The 26,911-nt window shown below is 52.0% G+C and overlaps 1 protein-coding gene across 10 annotated transcripts in view; it reads right to left on the reverse strand.

Moving 5' to 3' along the window:
• The window catches only part of MEF2C (myocyte enhancer factor 2C), a 119,855-nt gene that overhangs the window by 27,684 nt on the left and 65,260 nt on the right, over positions 1-26,911 (reverse strand). For 6 of the 10 annotated variants that reach the window (XM_076067116.1, XM_076067127.1, XM_076067124.1 and 3 more), the window contains exons 3-6: positions 23,892-24,095; positions 7,534-7,677; positions 6,804-6,947; positions 2,404-2,614 (exon numbers count right to left, since the gene is read on the reverse strand). In XM_076067116.1, coding sequence (XP_075923231.1) covers positions 2,404-2,614; positions 6,804-6,947; positions 7,534-7,677; positions 23,892-24,095 — 703 coding nt within the window. The remainder of the gene's footprint in view (positions 1-2,403; positions 2,615-6,803; positions 6,948-7,533; positions 7,678-23,891; positions 24,096-26,911) is intronic. The other 4 variants (XM_076067133.1, XM_076067141.1, XM_076067136.1 and 1 more) reach the window with 2 other exon arrangements.

The following is a 26,911-nucleotide window of genomic DNA, read 5'->3' on the forward strand; positions in this document are numbered from 1 at the left end:
GGGGTGATGGAGGTTAGCTGGCTGTGGGGCACGTGGGCTTCGTGGGGGTCTGGGGGTGGGGGGGTGGCAGAAGCTCTGTGCACGGAGCGTGATCTGTGGTATGTCGAGCGGACGACCGCTTGCGTTTGGGCTCTTATCAGAAGGCAAAAAGAAGTCGATGGGCACGTCTTACGGGCGCGCAGACGGCGTGACATCGTCGGCCGTGGCCAAACGACGGCGCTATCAGGTGAGGGGGAGAGGTGCACGCGGGAAGGAGGATGCCTGATTGCATTTCCACCAAGGGATCAGCAGCCAGGGATACTCGACCAATTTGAAGGGAATGCGGAGCTGGGGGGGTGGGTGGGTGGGCGAGTGAGTGAGATGAGGTGTGGAAGGGATGTTCGGGATTGAGGGCTCTCAAAAATTCCAGTCACCAGCGGCACTAAAGAACGGTGCATTAACAGAGACCGCACAGATAACGATCCTGCCCCCCGACCGCACGCGGTTCCACGGCCTGCCATGATTCGGGGTCGCGATTCGATTCAGGAAACGATCCTTTTTGTTGGTAACTAACGCTGATAGCGGTGGTGGTGGTCACGATTTCGACACTGGCTCCAAATCCAATCACAAGTCAACTACAAGACCTACACAAGATGACCCTCGTCGTATTTAAGACCCTTCTCTCTCTCTCTCTCCCTCTCTCTTCACTCACCCCTGCGCCACCTCTGCCTTGTAATCTCGCTTCACTTCCACCCGCGTGTCCTCTGCTTGAGCAAGCGAGGCCTTCGCTCTCTTAAACCCTCCGCGTCAGTCTCTGCCGAACATCAAGGTCGCTCCCCTTCTCCGCTGCTGATCCTATCGCCTGGAACTCTCCTCCGTCGCCCCTCTCTACGCGCAACGGTGCATGTTGCTCATCCCGGCCGCGTCTCGTACTTCGCTCCTTAAAGCCGGCCGAGTTTAAGGACGCCACCGTAATGCACAGCTCGCATTGCTCGTATCGTTAAACCGCATTGCGTGGGGGCAAGGGGGCAGTGAGTTGCGGCGCTGTACCGTGGATGGGGTTTGAGATAGCGGCCTAAGATTTGAGTCAAACCTATGTGGCGAGTGAGCAAGCAAAGGGCAGCGGAGGGATATTCAGTGTTGTACTGTGTTTCTATGCCACCACATCGCCGGCCCCGCGCTGGCCAGAGGAATGAAATACGGGCGGTCTCCGGTTTACAACAGTCCACATGAACGACGTCAATATTATGCCACCATGGATCGATTTACGATGCAGAAACTTGATTTTACGACGCGTCTTCCAACACGACTCCAAACGCATTTGAACAGAGTCGGTCTGGCTTCCGATGTGACTTGGCGTTGAGCTTTTGTTATTCTCAAGTGTTTTTGGTGGCTTTTTACCCACTGAACCCTGTTAAATACGGCCGATAAAAGTGAAAAAACACATCGGCAAGTGATGTGTCTACCGTTTCCACTGTCTGTTGGAAAAGAGGGTCCCCGATTTAGGACAGGCTTTGCAGGAACGCATTTCTGTCGTAAAAGCGGGGAACTCCTGCATGGTCAAATATCCCCTCTCACGCCCCACCTGACCAGCACAAGCATGGGGGAGTAGTGGATTGACAAAAAAAACGCTGCTCACAAACACGTACAATAATAACAATTATGATAAGCTTTGTATAATAATATTCACTGCCACTTAATATACCACGGCAACTCAAAGTACTTTACACCACATCTCATCCGGAACATGCCAAGGGCAACCCCAGCGGCAGCTGCCCCTGTGCGGAACAAGGTGGCGGAGTACCGGCATGCCTCGTCTGCCGGTAGCCGGCGACGATTGCTCTCTACGCGATCCCAATTGAGGACGTTGCAGGAAATGTTTGTGTGGGATAACAAAACCGGCACACAATGTCCTAATCGTTTGCCACGGTGGCGAGGCGTTAACCACCTCGCGCCTGGTTTACAGGAGGTCGTGGGTTCGTTCCCGATCCTAACGCCTCGTTTTATATTTGGAGTTTGCATGTTCTCCCGCAGTCGCGGATACATTTTCTCCGGGTCCTCTGGTTTTCTGTTTTTTTTTTCCTCCCTCCACACTCAGAATCAACACGCCCTTAGAGTATTTGGCTGCTATACATTTCCACGTGATGATGAGCCACTTCGTTGAGCTATAATTTGTGGCCAGGTCTCTTCTGAAAAAGAGCTATACAGCTCAGTGTGCCTTCCCTAGTTTATTTCATAACACGTCGTGGGGGGGGGGGGTTGGGGGGGGGTGGTACCCGTAAAGGTCACTGTGAAAGCAGACGGCACGCGGCATTCAGTGTTAATGCACCCGCAGTGTTGTAAGCTGGGGCGGCCTTCCGGACACTTGCCGCACCATCGGCGAGGGCGCCGGCTTGCAAGGATCATGCGCGGTTGGAGCCTCACCAGGGTTGCCGGCGCTGGGCGGGCGCTGCTGAACACCGGGAGACACGGTGTTCCTCTGCAGGCTGACGGCCTGCGGGGGCGGCAGCATTGGCCCCCCCCCGTGCTGTGCCAGCGTGCCCCCGGGGCTGCCGTACACCAGCGTGTTGCCGGGGTTAGACAGCGGCACGGCCACCGGCAGCTGGAAACTGCCTGTGCCTGGCGGCACGCTCGACTGACACGGGGAATTGGGGTGGGATGGGGGGGGGGGTGGGTGCGGAATCGGGGATTGCGGATCGGGGGGGATAAGGGGTGGTGCAGGCCCACGGGCGGGGGGGGGGGGGAGAGACGGGAAGAAACAAGGAGCACAATAAATAAGTCAACAAGCAGGCGGTGGTAAATAAATAATAAACGCAAAGGACATTAGCGGAATTAGCGGCGTGAAAAAGAACAACGTCAAGCTGCATCACACCACACTGGAGGTGCGAAACTAGCAGCGTGTACGATTTAATTGTCTTCCTCCGTAGGCTTTGAGCGATCGCAAAGTCTCCGGGCAATGTCCCCAATCGTGTTTGTGTTGGTGAGAGCTTATAAGAATCCTGCCTGAAAATTGTGTTTTATATATATTGAACGTAATCTCCTCTGAGAGTGTCTATTACGGACGAGATAGCAAACACGCAAAAATAGTTTTATTTAACGGAAATATAAACACAATTATTTTATCTGAGTGTGACAAATGACATTACCGTGTCTAAACTGCCAACAAATTTACCTTGGAGAATGATATACAACTTGACTTCGAAGATTTTTACATTGCGAGTTATATATATGTTTTTTTTATTTTGCGCAATTCACTTTTACCATTAACCCACTTAAAATAGACGACAAGACGGGGAAAACAAAAGATTCGCGAGTGATTTTTGGTTGAGGCCACGTAATGATCTGGCGAAATGTGTGTCGTGAAAACACCTCCACCATCCCGACAGCCAAAGAAATCAAATAGTCACGCGCAGAGGCGTTCAAAGCGCGCCAAATTATTCCCGTTTCAGCTCGCTCACCGGTAAGTTGCACAACGATTTGCGCAGCCAACTGCATGGAATCGCAATGCTGGCTGCAAAAACCGACGTGCTTGGTTGCAAAATGGCAAAGCCTGCCGACATAAGCTGGCGTATCTCGGTATCGACATCTCATTTGCGATGCCTCTTAAGCGTAATTACCTTAAGCGTGCCACCCGCTGGAGAGTGGATGTTAAAAGACCTCGCGAGATCCGTCCCAACCAAGAGCATGTGGGAGTGTCATGGCACACAACTGCCAGATTTGAAAACGATCCTAAGCCGTAGCCAATTTAGTGACTAATTCGTCCGTTTTTGCCAGGTTTGGTTTCGTTGTTGTCAATGCACATCTCCCTGGATCCATCCTCGCATTAGAAAAACGGTGTGTTGGGATGTAAAAAAAAAATCGTTAAAATTAGGGGTGGATTCCATCACATGCATGTGCCTAGTATGTGGTGAATAAGCGCTAACCGTGACTGAATGCTCAACAATAGCCAATCGATGAAGGGAATGTTATTGGTGCAGCCGGATCGGATGATTAAAAAAAATGCTGCGATTTTGACATCACGGCATTGTGCCAAGAACGATAATTACCGAAACATAGTTATTTCCTCGTGGACAATTAGCAAGTTTGCGTGTCTCGGACTGTCTGACAACAATTCGTCGTAACTTTGTTCGCGCGGGGGGGGGGGGGGGGGTAAAAAAAATAAATGCTTCAAAGTTATAGTCGAGGTCGTTGCTAAAGTACTGGTCGTGATCTCATCGACGTAATAAAATGTACTAGAGTGCCGTTGCGATGACGTCACTAGAGTAGCAACATGACACGTTTGATCACAACTTTAAAGTCTTTGTTCACTAACGGAGCTTCAAACTAGTGTCGGCTGGCCTCTGGCATGCGCACAGCCCGAGCACGCTTATTGACGAGACAGGAACCGGCTATTTCTATGGCGTTGTCAGTCTTCACTTGCATTTTACCACTCTAAGCGGAACACACTCATTGGGAACGATCCAAAGTCGCGGGCTTAAAAGCGCGTATAACAACGTGTGTTTGCACATGCGAATAATACGAAAAATTATTCCAGATACCATTGAACAGCATTTCTTTAAGCACACGAACTCTGGACCGGTTTCAACCTTCCGGGTATCATCAGCAGAGCCAGGTTTGTTAAGTAAAATGCCATTGGCTTGCTGGACATCTGGACGGTTGATGGCACGTGCATGTTTGCGAGCCGTGAAAAAAAACACCGTGGGCTTCTTGCGCTGGTCTATGCAGCAAACGTTTCTTTTGCACAGGGTGCCTTTATTGCATTAATAATGCCTGTGGGGCCCGGCTTACGTTACTGTGCACAGCAGATGACACCGGGCATTCCAAGGCAATAACGCGCTATTAAATTATGCCGTATCTTCACCTGTGCACCCACCGAAACCCGCCCGCACACAGGTGTGTTGTAGCTGGCGCAACGGTTTTCAGAGCCATGCGTTTGCGGCGCTGCGTAAGACGTGATGAATATATAAAGTCAAGTAAAATAAGAATAAAAGAGTTGGGTTTTTTTTTTCTAAAGCTGCGCAAGCTATTCGAGACCATGTCTCATTCCTGACGATCGCAGTCAATTTGTTGCACGAACCCGTTTCGGGAAAGAATTATCGCATGTCGGTGAAAATGAAGCTTTAACAATGCCTGGATGTACAATTAACCTTCAGTAAAAAAAAACATCCTACGTGAGCTCTACATTCCATGACACGGTGTGATGAAGCACGCCTGCAATCCTGTAACTTGGGATGAGATGTGGTGGACCGTGCCAAAATCAGCCAGTACAGAAAGTAAGTCGGTGACCTATTCGGATTTTGGGTGTTCTTTTCTTCGAGTCACCTGGCTTCCTCCAACATGAAATATAAAGATCCAAAAGAAGAATTTGCGGATAATCCAGGAAAGGGACCACCTGAAATATTCTTAAAATGCAAGTAAGCCTTTTCTGGGTGCATAAAAAGAGTTATCAGTTTCATAACAGTGGTTCTTCATTAAAAATACTGACATATCATTATGGCAAGATTTTCATGTACTTTAACTATTTTTTTGTCTCTCAATTAAGCGAATTGCACGGAGGAGCAAATGTAAGTGCACCACATTTGCACGTCAGACTGTGCAAGTTTCATAACAGTGGTTCTTCATTATATCCCGAATCCAAATATTTAGGATGCAAAAACCAAATTGAGCATTCGTGGCGCTGAAAAAGAGGCAGCAATTTCAGAAAGGCACCGAGAAACGCAATTTAAAAAAAAAATCTACAATACAACAAGCAGTATTTCGAAACGCAAGCCTTTCACATTTAGTTTTTTGGGCAGAATAAACTTTTGCGGTGAGTGGTGTTTGGTTGGGAAAATGACAAGAGGAGGAATTCGTGGAGGGAGGATGAGGGTTGGGGGGTAAGACAAAAAAAAGCAGCTGTAGCCGTAGAGTTTAACCACTTCCCCGCTCTAACGAGAGGGAGCGACAGGCAAAACCCGCAGACAAATAAAAATCATGCATTCATTACATGCGAACGACAAAATGCCACCTTCGTTCAATTAAACTAACAGCAATTTGCGCTGGCTTGACAGTGGCACATGTGTGATACACAAAGGACAGGGTGCCAAGGCAAGTGCACGCGCTCGCTCGCTCGCTTCCCTCCCGCCCGCGTCTCACGTGGCCAATTATCCCATCCCCCCCTATTCCAGCGAAAGGCCGGCAGTGAAAAGCGTGCGCCATGCGTGTTAAAGCCACCGGCACACTCGAAAGCCACACCACCGTCGATGAGATTGTAAGTGCCTTGTGCCTCCCTCTGCTGCCACGCGTGAAAGAGGGAAAACTACCACGCACTAGGATGTACCGGCCGACATTTGAAAAAGGTCACGTTAATTGAACCGTTTCGCCAAATTAGGAAATGACAACTTTTACGTGTTATTTTTCTTCGGGGTTTTTTTTGTTTCGTTTTCCAATAATAAATGTTTTTTTTTTTCTCTCTCTCTCCAGTTCACACGTCTCTATTACGGCCGAGCGTTTTGTTCAGGGAGAGACTGCTCGATGCTTTAGGGGGGGGGGGCGGGGGAGGCGGGGGCGGTTGCTTTGAGGGGGGAGGGGGTCGTTTTGCTTGAATGTAAGTAATGAAATCGTGCGATGCAGGTAAGCTGTAACGGGCAATTAAATCGGTTGAATCAATTTTTAACTGTCGCTGGGGGTGTTTGCCCCCCCCCTTCCCCACCCACCAGCTACAAGGACACGGAGGTGGTGGGCCAAGTGGGGGGGGGGGGTGCGGTGGGGGACCTGAGAGACGTCGGTTGGAATCGGGACGGTAAATCCTGGCGGTGAGAGCGCGGGCTGCGGTGGCTACTTACGGGCGCCAACCTGTGATTCCGCATCATATTATCGAACTCCTCGTCAATTTTTTTATACTTTTCCTCCGTGCGCGGGGTTAAAACATAAGAGACGTCGGGCTCGGGACTGTCTTCCCCGCCTCGCTGCTCCTTCCGATTTAGAGCCTGCGAAGGTGGTGCAGAAAGACAGAGAGGAGAGAGACGGAAGGAGGGAGACAGCGAAAGAAAGAGGGGGAAGGAGAAAAGCAAGCGGAGAGAGTAGCAAAGCAACAGAAAGAAAGGAGAAAAATACAAGAGGCAGAGAAATACTCTGGCCGACAGAAAGAGAACGACGGAGGAAAGGAAGCAGCATTGGAGAAAGAGGATTGAAAGAAGAGAGCAACGCTGGTAAAGAGAGGAGAAATATTGCCAGAGATAATAATCCAAACGAGGAGGAGAGAAACAGAGTCGGAGAATGAGAAAAGGGGCGGCGAGGAGATGGAGGAGAGAGAGAGAGAGGCAGGCAGATGGGGACAGAGGAAAGAGCAGCAAGAGGAGAAGTGTAAAGCAAAGCAGGCAGAAGAAGATGGAGGTGCAAAAGACAGAGCGGGGAGAGGCAGGGAGAGGCAGGGAGAGGCAGGGAGAGGAAAAGCAAAGGCGGAGGGGGGCAGGGGGGGGAAGGAGGCGAGAGGGACAGAGGGGAGAAGCGGGGGGGGGGAGGAGAGGCTGAGTGACCAGGTAAAGGTAGGGCACGAAGAGAGTTGCTACTTACACACAGTCTCTGATTCCGCATCATGTTATCGAAATCCTCGTTGATTTTGCGGTATTTCTCCTCCGCGTGCGGGTTGCTGCCGAGATTGTCTTCCGGGTCAGAGTCCGGGCTATCAAAGCCGTTCAGCCCCTTTTTTTTCAAGGTCTGAAAATCAAAGTTTAGGACAGTTCACAAAAAACCTCGACGCGCCTGGATCCTCTCCAGCCGACAGATCGCCGCCAAATTTCCACGTAAAAAAAAAAATACATGCCGCTTAATTCCAGTCTGCCAACCGCTCTCTGCAAACAGAACAGCCGGCGTTAATGTAACACAACGATTCGAAATTAAAATCTCTGCTGCTTAGATTTTTTTTTTTTTAACACCAATTATACCCCCAAAAATCGTGCTATCGGGGTCACGTCACGACAGAGCCTCTTCCGGAGCTGTCACATCCAGCAAAAGCATCACAATGTGTCACGAGTATAGCCCCCCCGCCCCCTGGAACATGACACCACAGATCAACTTCTGGAGTCACTTCAGTAGCTCCCTCACATCCACCAAGTGACAGCTCTCCTTCTCGCTCTGCAAACAGTATTTGTCACACGTCAATCGGCCCGACCATTTTTTGGGGGCCTCTTGAGCTGGATTAATAATATAATTTACCATCATTAAGGGCGTGCAGCCGGGCCTTTACTCTACACACTGGTGTTGAAAGCCTCTTCCCCCACCCACCCGCCGTGACGTGTCGGTACTTGGGGGGGTTGCTTTTGCCATACTTCACCACACTCGTCAGTGTAGGTTGGTAAGAGGTGGGGGTGGGGGGAGGCAGCACAGGTTCAGATATCACTTGCCTCACTGATGTTGGCCGCGGCTGGCAATCGAACTCAAGTTGCTGACTTCATAGTGCCGTGTGCCAAACACTAAAAGCCACCGCTCCACCCCCTGCGCTGGAAAGGGCACGGCAGTGGGGAGATGTTAACTACCTCGCCTGGTATACAGGAGGTGGTGGATTCGATCCCGAACCTGACGCCCGCTGCTCAATATTTAGAGTATGCGTGTTCTCCCCAGGGTTGCGTGGAGTTTTCTCCGGGTCCTCCAGTTTTTCCCCTCCACATTTAGAATCAACGTTACGGCGTTAAGAGTATTAAGGTTGCTGTAAATTTCCACGTGATAAGCCACTTCGGTAAGCTATCATTCGTGGGAAGGTTGCTTCTGATAAATAGCTATACAGCTCAGTGGGGGCTTTACCTGGTAGAATAATAAACGCGATGTCATTTGTGCAGTCAGTGTGGTGACCGAGTGAGGATCACCAAATCGCCACACTTGAGACCGTGGCTCCACCACCCAACCCTCCGTTTAATCGCAGGCGGCTGCACAGATTCACTATTTTTTTTACTATTTAAATTTTTTATCAGGTAAGGCCCACTGAGCTATATAGCTCTCTTTAAGCAGCGACTTGGCTACAAACGATAGCTCAACAAAGTGGCTTATCATCATGTGGACATTTAGAGCAGCCAAATACTATAAACGCACATTCACAGGGAGAGAGACACGCAAACGCAAAATATACAGCAGGTGTCAAGAGTTTAGATCGAACTCACAACCTCCTGCATACCAGGCGAGGCAGTTAACATTTCGCCGCCGCGGCGGCGACCCTGTTTAAGCCAGGATCTCGGCGGCGGCGTCAGCTCTGTCTCTCTGACACAGCCGACACGAAACAACCCCGATTCGCGCGGAGAGATCTCAACAACGCGAATTTCTTTTTGTGTGCGTGTGCGTGCGTGTGCTGCGTGTGTGTAAACACATCGGAACGGATTATCGCAAAAGCCGGCACGTGCACCGTCCGGGACACGCGGTGTCATCGGAACACGGGGCACGACAAACAAAAAAGAAACCGTGACGTTTCGGCCACGGTCGTGGCACGTGCGCCCGTCGACCCGCTGGAACAAACGCGCGCGTCAAATGCACGCAGACGCACACGAAACAACACGCGGGGAGGGGGGGGGCCTTAAGGCCACAGAATGTGTCGCGCACGAGTGCGGCGCTGCGGCCGGCACACTCCAGATAGCGCTAATCACGCGGAATGCATTCGGCCGTGTCCGATATGGGCCGGTTGGAGTAGCGAGCGTGGCAGCTGCCACCGCGTTATCGGCATTGGGGTGCCTGGGGAGGCCGGAATGTCACAATCACGGCGAGCCTATCTGCACCTGTTCCACTTCTCTCCTCCTCCCTCTCTCCCTTTGCCCTATCTCTCTGGTGGCCGCCATCTCCCCCTCTCTCTCTATGCCTCTCTCCCCTCTATCTCCCTCCCTTCCCCTCCCGCTCTCTCTTTCCCCTATCTCTCGATGTCCATGATCTCCCTCCCTCGATCTCCCCTTCTCGCTCTCCCTCCCTCGTTCCCTCTCTCTGCTCCCCCCCCCCCCCACCTTGCGCTCTCTCCCTGCGATATTTTTCTTTTTGCTATCCCTCCCGCTCCCCGTCTCTCCCTTCTCGTGCTCTTTCCCCTCGTTCCCGCTCTCGCCTCCTTCCCACTCTCCCCTCGGTTTACTCCCTCTGCCACCACTCTCCCCCAAGCACCCCCCCCCACCTCTCAAGCTTCTCTCTCCCCCCCCCCCCCCCCCCCACTGCTCTCTCTCTCCCCTCTCTCAGCGTCCGCACAGTACAGAATGTGACATGCACAGGGCGGCCATGGCCAGATGCCCTCGCACCTGTCAGCCTGGCCCCCCACTCACCCCCCTTCTCGTTTTTCAGCCGAGGCCGGGCAACCTCATCAACGTGACTGTTTGTAACGATCGCCAAAAAACAAACGACGGGTTTCGTTAGGCGCAGTGGAGATGCTCCGACCGAGCCTTTCAGAATTTTATTTCGCATCTCTTTCTCCCGCCGCCGCCGCCGCCGCCGCCGCTGCTGCTCGGCTTACGTGTTCGCGAAACACAAATTGCTCGTCGCAATTATACACATGCGCTAAGAATTACAAGAAAAGAGCATGAACCCAACAAGATTAACTTATGACATCAGCAGCACACACCCAACCACTCAGGACGCGTTTTGTGAGCATTCAATTAAAAACCGTGTTTCCCCAACAACAAAGAGGTGCGTCGGTTTTTCCTGCACTCGTCAATCCACTGCTGGATTGAGGGCCTCTTGGCTGTGGGGGGGGGGGTGGTCATCCGATTGTACGTCGGCACACCGTTTCATCGAGAGGGCATCAGCAGCGGCACGGAAGTGCAGTACAATGGATTGTGCTGCACTGCTGCCCGCAGGCGTATCATGCCCCCCCCACAGCCCCTATGGCAACCCGCTCGCGGGCAGCCATCGGCCATCCAAGCACCGTCACAAGCTGGCGGTTCTTAACCTGGGGTGCCCTTTCTGGGGGTACGAGACATGGCTAGATTTTTTTTTAGAAGGTAAATCATCGAAAACACAAATTCGGCATGGCTACGTAAGTACAACTCACTCTGTATTTATTAACACTGTACCTTTCTAATGATTGAGAAGCAAAGAGGGTGGGGCAAGGCTGCAATAAAGGTGAAAGAACCACTTGGTCCAAGCGATGAAAACTCAAATCTCTAAACGACAAGGAACCCCCCCACCCCATCGCAACGGAAGAATGCATGCGGGGCCGCAAAGCAGACAGACTTAACACCACACAGACACGTGCAATGGATGTACAAAAGCTGTATCAGCCTTACGCAGACCACCAGCTCCACAGAACTACACGTGCGGTCATTCTGTTTGTTTGTTTGCTTGCTTGGCTGGCCACATTTTCTCAAACTCTTCCGGGTTGTTGGCACACAAAAAAAATCGACAAAATGACCCCACACGGTGGTCTGCGACGAGGCCGAGAGCACATCTGGACGGCCAAGGCACAACGTTCTCGGCGACGTCAGCGCCACCAGGTCGAGCCACAACCTCCGTTTTGGCTTTTGTAAATGTTGCGGATTTGCTCTCCAACACACCCGTGGTGCTGTACTAGTAACGAATTGGCATCTTCCGTTTACGTGACAAACCTCACTAATTGGCCTTGTCGGGCGGTGGCGGGTTCAACGACACATTGATATTTCCGCGATTTAACCCCCCCCCCCAAAAAAATCTGTATTATGGATGATATTGGTGGCCAAAGCCTACGTGCTAAACCGTCTTGGCTTCCTTCACGACTTCTGATGGGATGGAGGTGCATTCCATGTGACGTGCCAATAGGCGTGGTTATTTGGTTTTACACCTTCTGGGGGTAATTGATCGCCCATTCCTGCCGACAGGTTTTTTTTGCGTTTAGGGGGTGGGATTTTATTTTAATATCCACTGCCGTCATCTCGGCACAGGTGTGTCTATCTGGTTTGGCAGGAGAGACCTGCTGCTTTTGTCAATCTGGCCCGGCTGCTTTTCTTTTTTTTTGCTTTCATTTATCGACGACGACACCACGTGACTCTATCTTTGTTCCACTTCCCCTTTACTTTGTGGTTGTTGTTTTTTTTGCGCGTGGGGGGTGTGAGAGGGAGAATGTAAAAGGATCACAATCCCAACATTTGATGTGAACGAACAAAACGAAATCCCACCTACCTAGGCTGCCCATTTTTAAACCTCCGTTGTGCCCGACACAAAATTAAAACGCTGCAGAGATTCGCTTCGAAAATTAGTACGAGGTCAAATGTATATATATATTTAAAGAAATCAGCAGCTTAAATCGTGTATGGTTTCCGAGAATGCCTGCCGGTCGGACTGCCTGCCTACCCACCTACCGACCTTCTACATTGAAATAAAGGCTTGGAATGGTGAGTAGAGGCACACAAGAAGAGTCGTATAAATCTGTTTCCCAGGCTGGCGCTGTTGTTCTAGTGTGGAGGCACTAACTCCTGAGGCTGCCCACCCACCACCACATCTCCCCCTCCCCACACCGCCACCACCCTCTCTCTCTCTCCCCTCCTAGCCCAAACCAACCCCACACCACCACTCGCCTCTCCTCCACCTCATGTCGCCAGCCGCCCTGGCTCTGCCTTCAATCTCAGCCCCCCTCCCCTCCGTCCCACCGCTCAGCCTGGCTCACACAATGCCCATACATGGCACCAAACACAGCAACTGCACGGCCGCCTGCCCCATCCCGAGGGGAGGAGGGCTAGGGGGGGAGGTAGTGGGGGGGGGGAGGCATGAGTTGGGGGGGCATGGGGAGGCTAGGGTAAAGGGGGAGAGGAGTGGGGGGGGGGATTGTTGGGGGGGGGGGAGCAGGAGGCCTCATTAAGCCCACATACGGCTTTCCGCCAGGCCAGCCCGGTAACCATCTCACGTGGACGTGCTTGTGTGCGCGCACACACACACGAACACGCGCACAGGCGTGTACACGTCTGCGTGTGTACGTTCACATACAAGCTCCCAGGACGTTCAATAAATACACACGTGCGCATAGTTGTGTATGTACGTGTACAAAATATAACTGCGAGCACAAAAATATATCAGCCATACGGTATACGCACACACAATGAAGTGTACATTGCCTACACATACAAAAGCACGCATACACTAAACATTATACACATTTATGAGCGTGCATACACACAAGCATTGCCACCAAATACGAGTACCCACGCATAAAAAAACACACAGACACACGCAAGAATATCCCACTATCCACATGCACGCACGCATATACACATTGGAAATAAACGACATGGATCCATCCACACAGCCTTACTGGGGGAGGGTGGCATGACAGTGGGTAGCGTACCAAACTATAAACCTGAGTGCGATTCCCGGCCACGACTAACATCACTCGCGTGCGATACCAGAACAGGCCTAGATCCTTCCCTAGGTCGACTCAGCAGCTTTACAGGAGAATCCGGTGCAGTGTGTAAAACACCGGCACTGGGGAGAAAAATGCGGCATGGTTCGCCGTTGGCCATACCGCCTCCCTTGTTGCACCTTGCCAATATTAAAAGGTGCTCACTAACAGCACTTGCGCCCCAGCAAACACACCAAACGCAAAGAAAAACACAAATACCACCTGTCATAGGCCTTTGTGTCTCGAGAGACAATTCTTTTTTGCGATTTACGAGGTCAGCTGTAGGTTTCGCAGCGCCTAGAATGACTTAGTAGGCCAATCCTTGAGTAACAATCCTTGCCACGGCAATTGCTGAAGTGAATGCGGTGGCAGCTCCAGAGGTGTTTGTTGCTTTTTCTTTTTACGTCGCTCCCTCTTGGTCTGCCAAGCGGTGCGTCTTTTCTCCTCGCCTCTCCTGAGGCCTGTTTTCACAGCCTGCTGCCAGCCGAGTCGGTCGCCGGCAGTTTTCTCCCAGTCATTTGGGTTGATGTCGCAGCTCTTCATGTCCCGTTTACAGACATTTTTGAAGCGCAGGACCACCTGTATAGCCTTTCAAAGACTGTTGGGATAAATGCTATCAGCGAGCACCTATGAAGGCCGGCATGGCACACGATATGGTGGCTGGCCAGCAACCATGCCCGGCTGCCTTTGTCTCTCCAGTGGCGATGTTTACACACCGCACCAGGTACTCAAATGCGGCCGATTCGACCTTGGGGAGGCACATCACCCTGTCAATGCTGTTGGTGTCCGTGAGCGGCAAATCGAACTCAGGTCGCCGGATTGGTATCCCAGCATGCTAGCCGCTAAAACTACACTACCGCTCCACACATGCACACGCGCACACAAAGATCCCCCGTCTCACCTTAACAGACACGCACGGCACATTCGACCCATCCTGGCCCGCTTTGTCGCCATGTACACCGGGTCGAATTTCCGCGCGGTTGTGTTCACGGTGGACCGTATTTCTCCTTCTGGCGCGTGTTAACGTTGTTATTAATTCGTGACGAGATTCCGCTAGCAAAACGTCCTGGGCAGCACTACGTCCGGGGGCAGCACTTCGGCCCAGGTCCCGTTTCGACAAGGCGGCGAGCCCCGTCAGGGCACGGAAAGAAAACCCACGCCGAGAGGGCACCCTCCCCCCCCCTCGCCCCAGAGGCAAAGTCACTCATCCACGCACCCACCCCGCTCGTTCGCATGCCCGCAATAAGCACGGTCGGCTCCGTACGGTGCGAAAGAAGTTAAACATGCATACGCCGGTGCAATGAGCGCGCACGTTTCTAACGGGTAAAGTTGTATTCGCCGATAATAAAAATTTACAATGTTTTTACAGAATTGTAATTTGTCGAATATGCCTGTTTGCGTGCGCATTAACATGATAGGTAGTGCATAAATCATGAAACGTTATAAAAAATGTGGGGTTGGGTTTTTTCGCTCTCTCACTCGCTCGCTTGCTGCACTCACACCGCATTTGCGGAGAGAGAGAGAGGATGCATTAGCTGCTAAATCTGATCCGGGCATCGATTCAAAGCGATCGGTTTCAATTCCTCCAACGGATATAAAACCTTCCACGGCCACAAAAACTCAATGGCAAATCTCCCGGGCCCGACGGCTGTGATATCATCCATTATCGGCCCCATCCCTCCCGCGACCATGCGGCTGTCAGCGATGCTGCGCTTTGAAAATGTCAAATTACGGAAAAATGTTAATTGTCTCGCAACACTACTAAGTCTAATTATCCAAAAATAGCTTTGCTGGGCCGTTATTATTTTTCCCCTTCGTGTTTTCGCATATCCTTGCAGGTCACCTGTTTGGCGCAGCGCGCGGTGTTGAAACAATGTTTGGAGGGCGAGCGCAGACGGGAAGCCACGGTGGTGAGATGTTAACTACCTCGCCTGGTATGCAGGAGGTCGTGGGTTTGATGCCGACCCTGACGTCTGCTGTGTATTTGGAGATTTGCGTGTCTCTCTCTATCCCTGTTGTTGCATGGATTTTTCTCCGGGTCCTCCGGTTTTTCCCTCCACATTTGAGAAACGTGCGTTGCGAGTATTTTGCTGCTGCTATAAATGTTGACATCATAAGCCACTTCGTTGAGATATCATTTATGAGCAGGTTGCTTCTGACAAAGACCTATATAGCTGGTAAGATAAAAAGTTTAGTTTAGGAAACAATTATTACGATGACAATAAACATAAAAAATAAGAATAATTTGAGGCATTTTTGTCAATTCTGCTGCTGGATGAAGGCCTCCCTTCCCTCCCCATCGCCCCATGCAATTGCTCCCACGACGTTAACCATTATTCAGAAAACAAAGAGTCGTTGAAGGCACTTTTGTCGATCCACTGCTGGAACTTTTTTGTCAATCCAACCCGTAGGAAGGAACGTTGCAACGTCGCCCCGTTGCTGCCCGTTACATGGGCAGAGTGAATGACGCGGGCAGCGACTCGCTCGCAGTCTGCGCCCATCACAGCTCCCGGCGACTTTCTTCTCCGCTTGAAATTCGGACGACGGGGGTCGGGCGATGCACAACCCACGCTGCGACGCAAGCGGTTTCAGCGAGGGGGTAAAAAATATACACGTTAAAACAACGCAAGCGTTAAAAGGCGGAGCGCCCGCGGTTCAACGGGATGTATTTATTTTTAATGGTCGAATTGGCTAAGCGAACTTGACACTTGCCTGTCACCTAAGCTATCCCTTATGAGTGTTCATGTTCTTTGAAATGCGCTTTCATGTCTGTAGGCCTCACCGTTGTTTACGTGCCTGTTCATATTTATTTTATGCTGCGTACACACGTGCGTATTTGTACCACGCGTGTTGCCTACAGACGGGTAGGGGAGGGATGGTGATGAAAGTGGTTTGCGTGCTGCCCTATGAACCCGGCGACACGAGTTCGATTCCCTGGCCATGGCTGATAACATCAGTGCGGGGTGACGTCTAAGCCAGTCGTAACCGCACCGCATTCGACAGCTCGCGCTGACCAGCGTGGTGAAGTATGGTCAAACAACCCTTGTGAACATCACGATGTGGGGGAGGCTTTCATTCAGCAGTGGGATGACAATGGGCTGCAAATAATTACTAATTATTGTTTCAGTATGTACATGAAACTCCTCTCGTCTCTAACCGTGGTATGTGTGAAGCCAATGTGTGTGGGTGGTCCAAGACAGCCCTTTCGTGTTGTCATTTTACTATTTGAGCACCAATAAATTCAATTAAAAACTAAAATTCCCCACGACAACAATTAAAAGAACACTTTGGTGCAAAAACACAGATCTCATCTGTTGTGTCTCAAGTCTTCTCACGCAAGTTAGAAACTTCATTAACGAGAAAAACAAGACAGCCTACAATTAGGCCTCTCAGGTTAGCACTCCAGTGACATCAAATTTACATCACTCCAAATAACCCAATGCAATAAAGTCAATACCCCAGTGTAACTATTACTATTTTTATTATTTTACCAGGTAAGGCTCACTGAGCTATACAACTCTTTTTCAGAAGCGACCTGGCCACAAATAATGGCTTATCATGTGGACATTTATCACAGCCAAATACTCGAAATGCACCTTTTTAAATGTGGAGGGAAAAACCGGAGGATCCGTAGAAAAATCCACGCGAGCACGGGGAGAGAGACACACGCAAACCCAAAATATACAGCAGCAGCAGGCGTCAGGGTCGGGATCGAACCCACGACCTCCTGCACACCAGGCGAGGTGGTTAACATCTCCTAGCCACCGTGATGATGATGAGAGAGAGACACGCAAACCCAAAATATACAGCAGCAGCAGGCGTCAGGGTCGGGATCGAACCCATGACCTCCTGCACACCAGGCGAGGTAGTCAACATCTCACCACCGAGGCGGCGCATCTCGCCGTGACTTTTGAAGTATTTTTTTTCCCCTCACCAACGAAGATTCAATCTCAAGCTGGTCAGTGCCTGACACATGGCGGCCCAGGCACAGTACGTATCTGCGAGAGATAAGAGTCGTTTCATTTTTTTGGATTGCGCCTTAACTTCCTCACAACCGCACTACGTTACTGAGAGCGGGCGCGCGCGCACGTAAGAAAGATGGGACACGGGACAAATATATATTTAACAGCCTATTTGTCAATCAACTGCCGTACCACGGTCGGTCATGAGGATTGTTTGATCACACTTCACTATGCTTTGTTAATGGGGGGGGGGGGGGTGGGCCCAGGACCGGTGTGGATAACGCTCGCCACCCACGGTCAGGTGTGGTTCAAAATCGAACTCGGGATGCCGGGTTCGTAGCGCAGTGCGCTACCCCCTCCACACCGCAGCTCCACTGTGAGAACGCATACCGATGTGAAATATTTAACAGCCATTACCCAATAACATGACATTATGCATATTCATGATATGAGACCTAATTTTTTAGATGAAAAAAGCGTCCTGGATAGCACCAAGCTATTTCTGCACGGGAGCGCCGGGAATGTGTGCGTACCTGAGCAAATGCATGCGCGCGTGAACAAGCGAGTGAGCGTGTGCGTGCGAAAGTGCACGCGTGTGTACAAGCGCGTGTGTGCATGCGCACAGGTGCCCAAGTGCACGAGCGTGCGTGAAGGTGGACGCGGGGGGCGTGAGTGCACGTGTGCCTGCGCGCGTGTGTGTGTGTGTGTGTGTGCGTCCGCGCGTGCTCGCCGAGCCGAGCCCTCGTGGCGCGCGTGGGCGGGGGTTTGAGCGCAGGCCGAGTGGGATTAGCGGCGACAGCCTGCCGATTTACTCTGCGCCGCTGCACACGCGCGCACGCCTGCGCATGCGTGTGTATGTGTGTGTGCAGCGCGCATTAAGCGCCCCTCTAATGAACTGTCAGCCGCGGCGAGTTGACTTATACGTCTCATTGCCGGCTCGCCGCAACTCTCCGCCAAACGACGCTCGGCAGGAATGTCGGGTCTTTGTTTGTCCGCCCGTCCTTCCGTTTTTCTGTCCGTCGATCCATATTGTCCGTCTGGCTATCCATCGTCCATCTGTCTCTCTGGGCGGTCTCCGTCTGTGGTCTGGTTGATCTCCCTGTCCTTCAGAGTTTACAATTTGCACAAGTGGTTCATTTTTCACACATGCGTGGCCGTTGACAGGGACCTGCTCGTATTTGAAATGCACGAGGTTTCTCATGGCCACGGCTGAAACGGCAGCGCGGAGACGGAGTGAGGGAATCGGCTCATCGTTGCACTGCTACATCACAGGACCGCGAGAGATGGCGAGGCATTCATCCAGCAGCGGCTTGATCATGGATGAGGATAATAATGAAAATGGCGACTCGGTTTCTTCGCTTTTCTTGCACCCCTTCAAACCGCGTTCACGATCTCATGGAGCTCGTCGAAGTGGCGAGGGACATTGCACAGTCGGCTCCGGTTGCAACGGGAGCCGGGGGGGGGCCCGTTGGGATTGGTGCTGGTGAGACGTTTCCAGTGTGAACCCCTTAGCACTTCACTGTCCCCCCCCCCCCCATGGACCCCTTGGCCTGTTACGGACCCCTAATGATGCCCGTGTCTGCCCCTAGAGGCCACTGACCCCAGTGGAAACCCCCCCACCCCACCTAGTCTAACGGATGCCACATAAAGCCAGAGTCCGCCCAGCATTGGAGGGGCTTAGAATTTTTTTGTTTGCCTCTGCGGGTCCACGTAGCGATTACTCCAAAACGTATATTTTTTACGCATTTCTTCCACTGCGCACCTCCTATTATTAGCACGTTGGCTACGTTGGGTACGGTGCGAAAGAAGATCAACATACAGGACATACACAGTCTTCAGGGTGCACTACCAATTGACCGCTCACCGTGTGACCGCAAGAGACGCCAGTGCCGTTTGAGAGACCTTTACCCAGCAGTGGGTTTATCGTGGCTAATGAGGAGGGATTTCTGTTAGACAGGGGAGGTGGCACATGACTAGTCGCCACAACCAAAGCGCGGGGTATACTGGACGTGGCGTGCGGAAATACATTCTCGGTCACCGACACGATTATGGATCAACCCCCGGTGATGATAATTACGGTGGTCTTCCACCAACGTATTTGCACTCCGTCCGTTCGAACAGCTGAACAACGCCGCCCAATTTCAGCCACAAAATGCAACGGCAAAAAAACTCAAAGCACAGCCCTCACCCGGAATCTAACCCCACCTTCTCCACCCCCCACCGAAACCACCCGGCGGCCAGAACGCTACCCCCCCTTTATCCCCGGCACCGAAATCGTACACGCGGCCCAGGCTTCCTGCAACACAATCAGGGTCACGGCAAGGATGGGGGAGGGGGGTCGCCAACGGCTTGGCAAAAAAAAAATAGTCGACGAGGGGAGTTCCCGCAGGGACGGTCGGCGGCCTGGCACAAGACAAGCGACGCCATTTCATAGCCCTCACCACCGCCCCCCCCCCCGTCCATCCATCACCAGGAGGGGCTTGCGGCAGATTTCTCTGCTCCGTCTCCTTCAAGGCATCCCGATCCACGGTATCCAGGGTTATGCGGAGCGCGTGCCCCCCCCCGCCCCCCCGCTGTTATTCCGTATGTTTCCGCCCCGTCTGGGCCGTGCTATTTTTAGCCGCACAGCCGCAGCTATTTTTAGTCGACGGCTACGCCGGTCCTGCACCGAATCCCCGCGTTTAAAAAAATTCAGCAGCGGTGGTGGGGGGGGATGAAAGAACGCTATTGATCGCCGCGTTTTGGCAAACAATTACATAATAGGGCAGTTCTTGCACGGGGCGAAATGAGACTAAGTATTTTTTCTCGTCATCGGATGCCACAATCCTGCAGGACTCCCACGCGAACCATTACTTGTTACACGACCTATAAAAATTCCGAGCCTTAACGCACGCGCGCGCGCGCTGTATACGTCCTTCCGGCGACGAAAAACAAAGGAAAAATATAGATTAAGTTGGGCAGCAAAGTGGATTTGCCAAGGCGCGTGACGTGCGGAACAAATCTTTTTAATGACGCCGTTTGATAGGCCAATGAGCCTGGATTGTGGCATCGCGAGACCCTGAGCAGATGGTGGCAATCTTGGGAGGCATTCGTCCAGCAGTGGATTGATTACGGCTGCTGATGACGACGACGCTTGATAGGACCTTGGCTACGTCCCTGTCCCCCCCAGCACCCCTCCCACCTGCAAAAAAAAATATTGGCTGATAAAATGAACCCTAAGTGTTTTTATCTCTTTAAATAGGTTTGTTCTGCCTACAGTTTTAAACACTTGAAAGAAAACGCATCACTCTTTTGGCAGAGGCCGCAGAGCAGATTTAAAACAAGAAACAACTTTCAAGTGCAGCTTTCGATGCAGCAGATGGAAAACAACAAAGCTTGAAACGGCGTTGGCGTTGATTTTTTTGTACGATGCTAAATAGAATGCTTTCACATTAATTACATTTCGCTTCCCCCCCCCCCACCCGTTGCAGACCTCATCCACCTTGCCCCCAAAATAAGTAACAATGTAAGAAAATGAAGAATGAACCCTGCCCGTCCCAAGTCATTCGTCTAATCTTGCGACGATGCACGAGACGGGAAAGGTAAAGTTGACATGGCGTGCGCAGAAAGCCCGGAGCAACTTGCAGCGACGTTTGTGTGCTGTTCCAATTTAAGGAGATTACGGGGCCCTCGTGCCTAAGCGCAAATGCTTCCTTGGACCACGATGACCAATCAGCTCAGCCAGGAATGGGTTTATCTCCAAACAGGCCTTCAGAGATCCCCGACCACGTGTCTGACTCTCGACAATGCGGAGGGCTCAGTGCGGAGGGCTCTGTGCGGAGCTGCTCGCCGGCATAGAGAGCACGGAGGAGGGTTTGAATCACTTACATGCTCAAAAGACTTGAGACTTGGGGACAGTTTAATGAGAAGATCTCGGGGGGGATTTAACCATGGTGTTTTTGCTGCGCAGGGCTACTGAAGTGGTGGTTGTTTCGTGATAAGGTCTGTGTTGTCTCAGAGTTACTTTTTTAACTAATGACATAGAGGTGGCTGGGTGGGTCAGGGGTCAGAGGCTAGAGTGCCGAGTTGCTGCCTGTGTCCGCGTCTGGGTTTTCAGACGCCTATGATTAAAGTGGGTGCTCAAGTGTAGCGAATTGGTCTCCCGGTGAAAAACATTTTTGAAACTAATTTTAATGTGTAAGGCTTGCATGAACTATTCTTTTGCCACATCACCTGATGCTTTCTGTCATTTCTGAATGGATTCTTCTTTGGCAGAGGTGGTGGTAAAAGTTCTGACGGTGGTGGTGTTGACGGAAACTGTGGTGGAGAAAATTGAGGTAGTATTGGTCGTTGGTTGTTTTTTTGCACGACCTAACGGAACCATATGATGGATTGAGACTTGTAAGGGCGGAACTTGGAGGGCACCTGCCAATTGCTTAGCATTTACATGACCAAGCAGAATATATGTATCAAATGGCAAGTGTGATGTGGCATCAACAGCATTCAGCCACAGTGACCTCGAGACCTGGCTGCTTACATTCTATAGACATGCAAACAAATATTTCTCACCATGGCCACACAGACCATTGGGGGCAAGGAGCTGTGAGTGAGCACCTAACAAGACCAACGCAGCGAACGAGGGGACAGCGTAGCCAGCACCACACATCCCCCGGTCTTCCCAGCCGCGATGCTTTCACACCACACCAGGTACTCATTGTGGGGGCCGAGATGACTTGGATGGGAGACCCGGGACCGGTTGAGAAACGGATCACTCGGGCCCTACGTTTGTCACAGCCGTGGGCACGAATAAAACTGGATTCGCAGGGGTTGTTCGTAGGCGGGGGTAACCGCGCTAACCACTTGCTACTCCCACCGCTCCAATCCCTACGCACACACGTAAACCCCACGCAAATACACGGGAGTACGCGAAGAGCACGAGCAGAGGCAAGGGAACACACGAAAAACACAAGCGCGTTGGCACGGCGAGGCCTTACGCCTCGTACCACAATTACGGCAGAGGCTCCGAACACTCCCGCGCCACTCGCGGCCGCGTTTGAAATGTGACACGCGACCAAGAAGCAATTTTACAGCGGGAGCGGGGGGGGGGGGGGGCCCCCGCAGCTGCCCAGCAGGCTTTAATTAGCACGGCCACGTGGAGGGAAGCATTTATCAGTGGAATGCGCACAACAGCGTTGCCTGTTGGAAAAAAAAAATCCGAGGGAGACATTTAAAAAGGGGGAGGAAACTGGCGTTATTAATTCCAGGGGAGAATGTGGCTCGTGCTTATGATATGGCACCCACGTAAAGGTTTTTTTCTTGCCCTCCGAATGCGTGGACCGCGCGTTCGTGTCGGGGAAACATTAAATGGGCCAGTCGGGCCAGAATGGATATGGTTTGACCGGTCACGTATTGGATTTTTTAAATTTAGTTTCTTCCTTTGACGTCAATAGCTCAGTCAAAATGTTTATTTGCGCGGTTGTTCGGCTGCGTTGGTTATCGTATTAACGAATGCGGGTTTTTCTGCATGATGTAATTTCTCGGGGCGCCCCGAATTTTAAATATAAATGCTGAAGAAACAACTGGCTAAACAACGCTAATGCTCGAGCCATAGAATCGCAACTTCTCGGCGGTGCAGAACATCCTTGCAGTTCACTCAACGCGCCCTCGACACGTCGACGAACGTCAAGGCCTCATCATCTACCTGCGGTGAAATAAATGACATGAAACCCGGGACGGGAATGACTGCGGCTTTCCTGGAACCGACCCTGGTCAAGTTGTGATTGAGATTGACCAGCGAACGTCACAGACCGTTTGGTAAGAAAAATAAAGACGCTCCCCACCCCCCCCCACCACCATTGACGCTGCCGCTCACCTTCCCACTTAAGGTGCCCTTCCGAGCTCGTATTAGCACTAAAGCTGGGGTTAGAAGAGATAGACACGGCGGGTACACACATCGGATTAGCCTCAAAATCCCCCCCCCCCCACACCTACACTCAAGAGGTCACCACCAGCCCCTCTCTCTCAGCCGCTCCCGTCTGCATGCGCGCACAAACGCACGTGCAGGCACGCACGTGCCACCACCGTCACGATTGTGAGAAGTGCCCTCCCTACAAAGTGAAGACGCGGCCTCTGCCACCGCATACCCGCCCCCCACCACCGCCACCCCTCAGATTTCCCTCGTCCCTTTTCATCTCTCCTCCTGCCGATGCGCTACCCCCTTCTCTCCCTCCCCCGTACAGAGGAGAGCCCCCTCCCATCCCTCTGCAGGCGCGAGCTCTAGCGGTGGCAGAACGAACCAATCACCCCGGCTCCTTGTCCTCCGCTCGTCGATGCAGCTGCTCGCTCGGGCACACGACGCGCAGACGCAGGCACGCGCGCGCGTGCACCCACGCACGTGCACAAACACACACACACACACACACGTACGCGCACTTGTCCTTTGTCCCACGCATAAGCGCGGCCGCTGACATTTTGAGTGAATTCCGCTCTCTCTCTCCGTGAAGCAGCGCGACGACGCTTGTTCAGCAAGCGTGAGCGCAAGAATCGTCGTCGGCAAGGACCACTGGGGTTGAGGGGCAGTGGGGGGGTCGTAGGAATGGTGGGGGGGGGGGGGGGGGGCAGTTAGCAGCTTGCGCGTGCCCCCCGCGCCGGCTGAGCGGACGCACCTCGATAATGTCGGAGTTGGTGCGGCTCTCGTGCGGCTCGTTGTACTCGGTGTACTTGAGCAGCACCTTGTCCATGTCGGTGCTCGCGTACTGGAAGAGCTTGTTGGCGCTGTTGAAGATGATCAGCGCGATCTCGCAGTCGCACAGCACGCTCAGCTCGTAGGCCTTCTTCATCAGCCCGAACTTACGCTTCGTGAACGTCACCTGGCACGATGGGCGAGAGAGATAACGCCGCCGTTTTAGCGTTTTGTTTTACGCTGCAAACGGAGCTTGATAGTGAAGAGCGGCGTGCCACTACGGGCATAGGGGATCAACGGCGTAATCGGTAAACGTTATCCGCTGCAACACACGGACAATGCGGATCAGACACACAACACGTTGACAAAGAAAAAAACACGGAAACGAAGGGGGTGAAATGTGCGCAAAGTGGCACGTTCGCAATTAGACACAAGACGGACATGTGGGATTGAGAGACATCACATTGACCGTTACGAAAATAAGCGGCGGGCTTCAGAGGGCGGTGTCACCGGGAAGGGGCGATGGCCGGCGGTCGAGACCGACGATGGAGTGACAACCAAAGGAGGGGACATGCCCCGCGATGGGAGCAATGAGAGCGGTCCGTCACGTGCAAGCGCTCGACGGATTGCTGCATCGCGAGACCGTGGAACACGGCGACGGATTGGGGAGGTCCTCATTCAGCAGTGGGGAGATCATAGCTGCTGATGGTGGTGTTGAATTATGCACAGACTAAGTACGTGCACTCGCACGTACATCTTCATATCTACGCGAAGACAAAAATGTCTCGAATAGGCTTAACAGGCTGTTAGGTCAAGTGCCGTTCACGAGCACCTAAGAAGGCCGGCACGGCACACGAGGGGGTGGGTGGCCAGCACCACACCCGGCTGCATTTGTCCCCCCAGTGGCGGTGTTTACACACCGCACAAATTACTCATTTGAGGCTGAGTCAACCTAGCGGAGGCCCAGGACCGGTTCAGATAATAGTCACAGGTGTTGGTGGTCGTGAGCGGGCATCTAACTCGGGTCGCCGGGCTCGTAGCGGAGCACGCCGACCGCTGCGCCACCGCTCCCCACCTACATACAGACATATTCACACACAAAACACACACTCCCCACGTGCACGTGTGTGCACGTACCCAATCTGACACACACTCGATGATATATACACACACGCACTCTGGAAGGAAACGCTAGAGAGTATATGCGGGTTTCTTTGGGTGCGACTTCAGGGGCACAATGCGCTTTGGTTTTTGTTTAGGAACGCGATAACCTGTCAGGTGTAACTTTGATTAATGCCCTCTCATTACAAAACTCAAAAAAAATCCCTGTTCTTTCTGCACGACTCAACAATAACACATTTAACACGTGATATTAGAGGAATTAATCGATTTCCTCATCTCGGTGCATTTCTACTCTAACTTTATCTGCAATAGACTGGTTTCACTGGTCCCTGTCATAGCAACGTTGAATTTCCACCGATGGCTAAGGGGACCAGCAACAGCTGATATGAGCACTACCCAATGCATGCCAGTTTCTGATGACACTGATTTATTTCACCTCTGTAAAAGATATGGGGGGGGTGATGTGAAGCAACGGGGCAGAGTAGTTAGCACACTGCGCCAAGAAATCCTGGCGAACAGAGTTCCAACCTCGGCCACGGCTATCATCAGCGACGAGCGAATAGAAATCCCAACCAGTTCTGCATTTCACCGCATCCCCCCCCCCCCACCACCACCACTCCTTCACCAAACCCGCACCGACCAGCGTGGTGAGGATTTGTTAAAAACAAACCCCATGACCGACACAGCGTCGAGGGGACCGGCCTTCATCCGGTGGCTGCTTTACAAACGGCAGTAAGACTATTAAATTATTATTGATTACATTCAAAAGACTCTTGCCACAGGAACGTTGAACTTCAGGACTGCCAAGGGATCTTAAAGAGCGCCGCCCAATGCTTGCGCGGGTCTGAAGAGACCGACATTTTTACTTTTTTTTTAAGTCGGGTTGTTATTTTTTTTGTAATTTTTTTTTCTGAAGGATGCTCTCACCTGGCCGTGCACGTGGAGCTTGATTGACCCGCAGCGAGTGTGCCGTCCGTGCGGGGGCAAGTGGCTCCGCGAGCCAGGACTCGGGCAGTTGGTTAAATGCTTCAACTCTTACCGAGGCAGTTGTCAAAACATCGACATCAAGCCTCAAGGAACTTCCTCGCGCGCTCCATAAGGGCTCCTCGAGCTCCACAAACCGCGCTTTGTGCCAGGGACACGAGCAAAACATTTTTGTTGGAAAGCCGTCGGCGAGAAGAAAATGTGCCGAGCGGAAACCAGAAACCAAGAACCCTGTTTGGAAAGCGAAGGCCCGGCTAACGAAGGCGGGATTGCACAAACACGTGTCGAAACTCCCGGCCGTCATCCGAGGCTCGGCTTGTCACGCCGGGGCTTTGCCGTTACGTCGGGGGCCTAGAGAGCGACACGCACGAACATGCGCACGCACGCACGGCCTCCGCGCGCGTGTGCGTGCTCATGCGTGCGCATGCACAAATTCCGTCGCCTTGTCTCTTGCTCAGGTCCCAAAACGCAAGAGCCGAAGCTGCGCCATTAATGCGCAGCAACAGTTCTGTACAATGCAGCTCCCTTTGGCCTGTGATCATCGCGCACGAATCTTTCATTTATTTCGAAGTTGTTCGTATTTAATCCAATTAAATCTGGGGAAACCAAAAGTAATACAATGATGGGCAATTCACCGACAGTTTGCAATAAATATCCACTTGTGGAAGTGCAAGTTGGTGTTTTTTTTTGAGAGTATGGCCTGACCTTGAGAGAGCATTACCAGGACCTGGAAAGCATACAAAAACATTTTATGGAGTGATCATTTGGCCGAGCATACTCACTCGAGACGCGGTCGGCTGAATTATGACAGTTTTCACATGTTGTTAACATCCATGGGCACACGACGGGGCAGGAGAGTAAACTTCAAGGATAGAATGTATGGAAAAAGAAAAGAAA

This window comes from Petromyzon marinus, chromosome 1 (assembly GCF_048934315.1).
Source record: "Petromyzon marinus isolate PM22_M1 ecotype Great Lakes invasive population chromosome 1, UKy_Petmar_22M1.pri1.0, whole genome shotgun sequence".
Classification (NCBI taxonomy): Eukaryota; Metazoa; Chordata; class Hyperoartia; order Petromyzontiformes; family Petromyzontidae; genus Petromyzon; species Petromyzon marinus.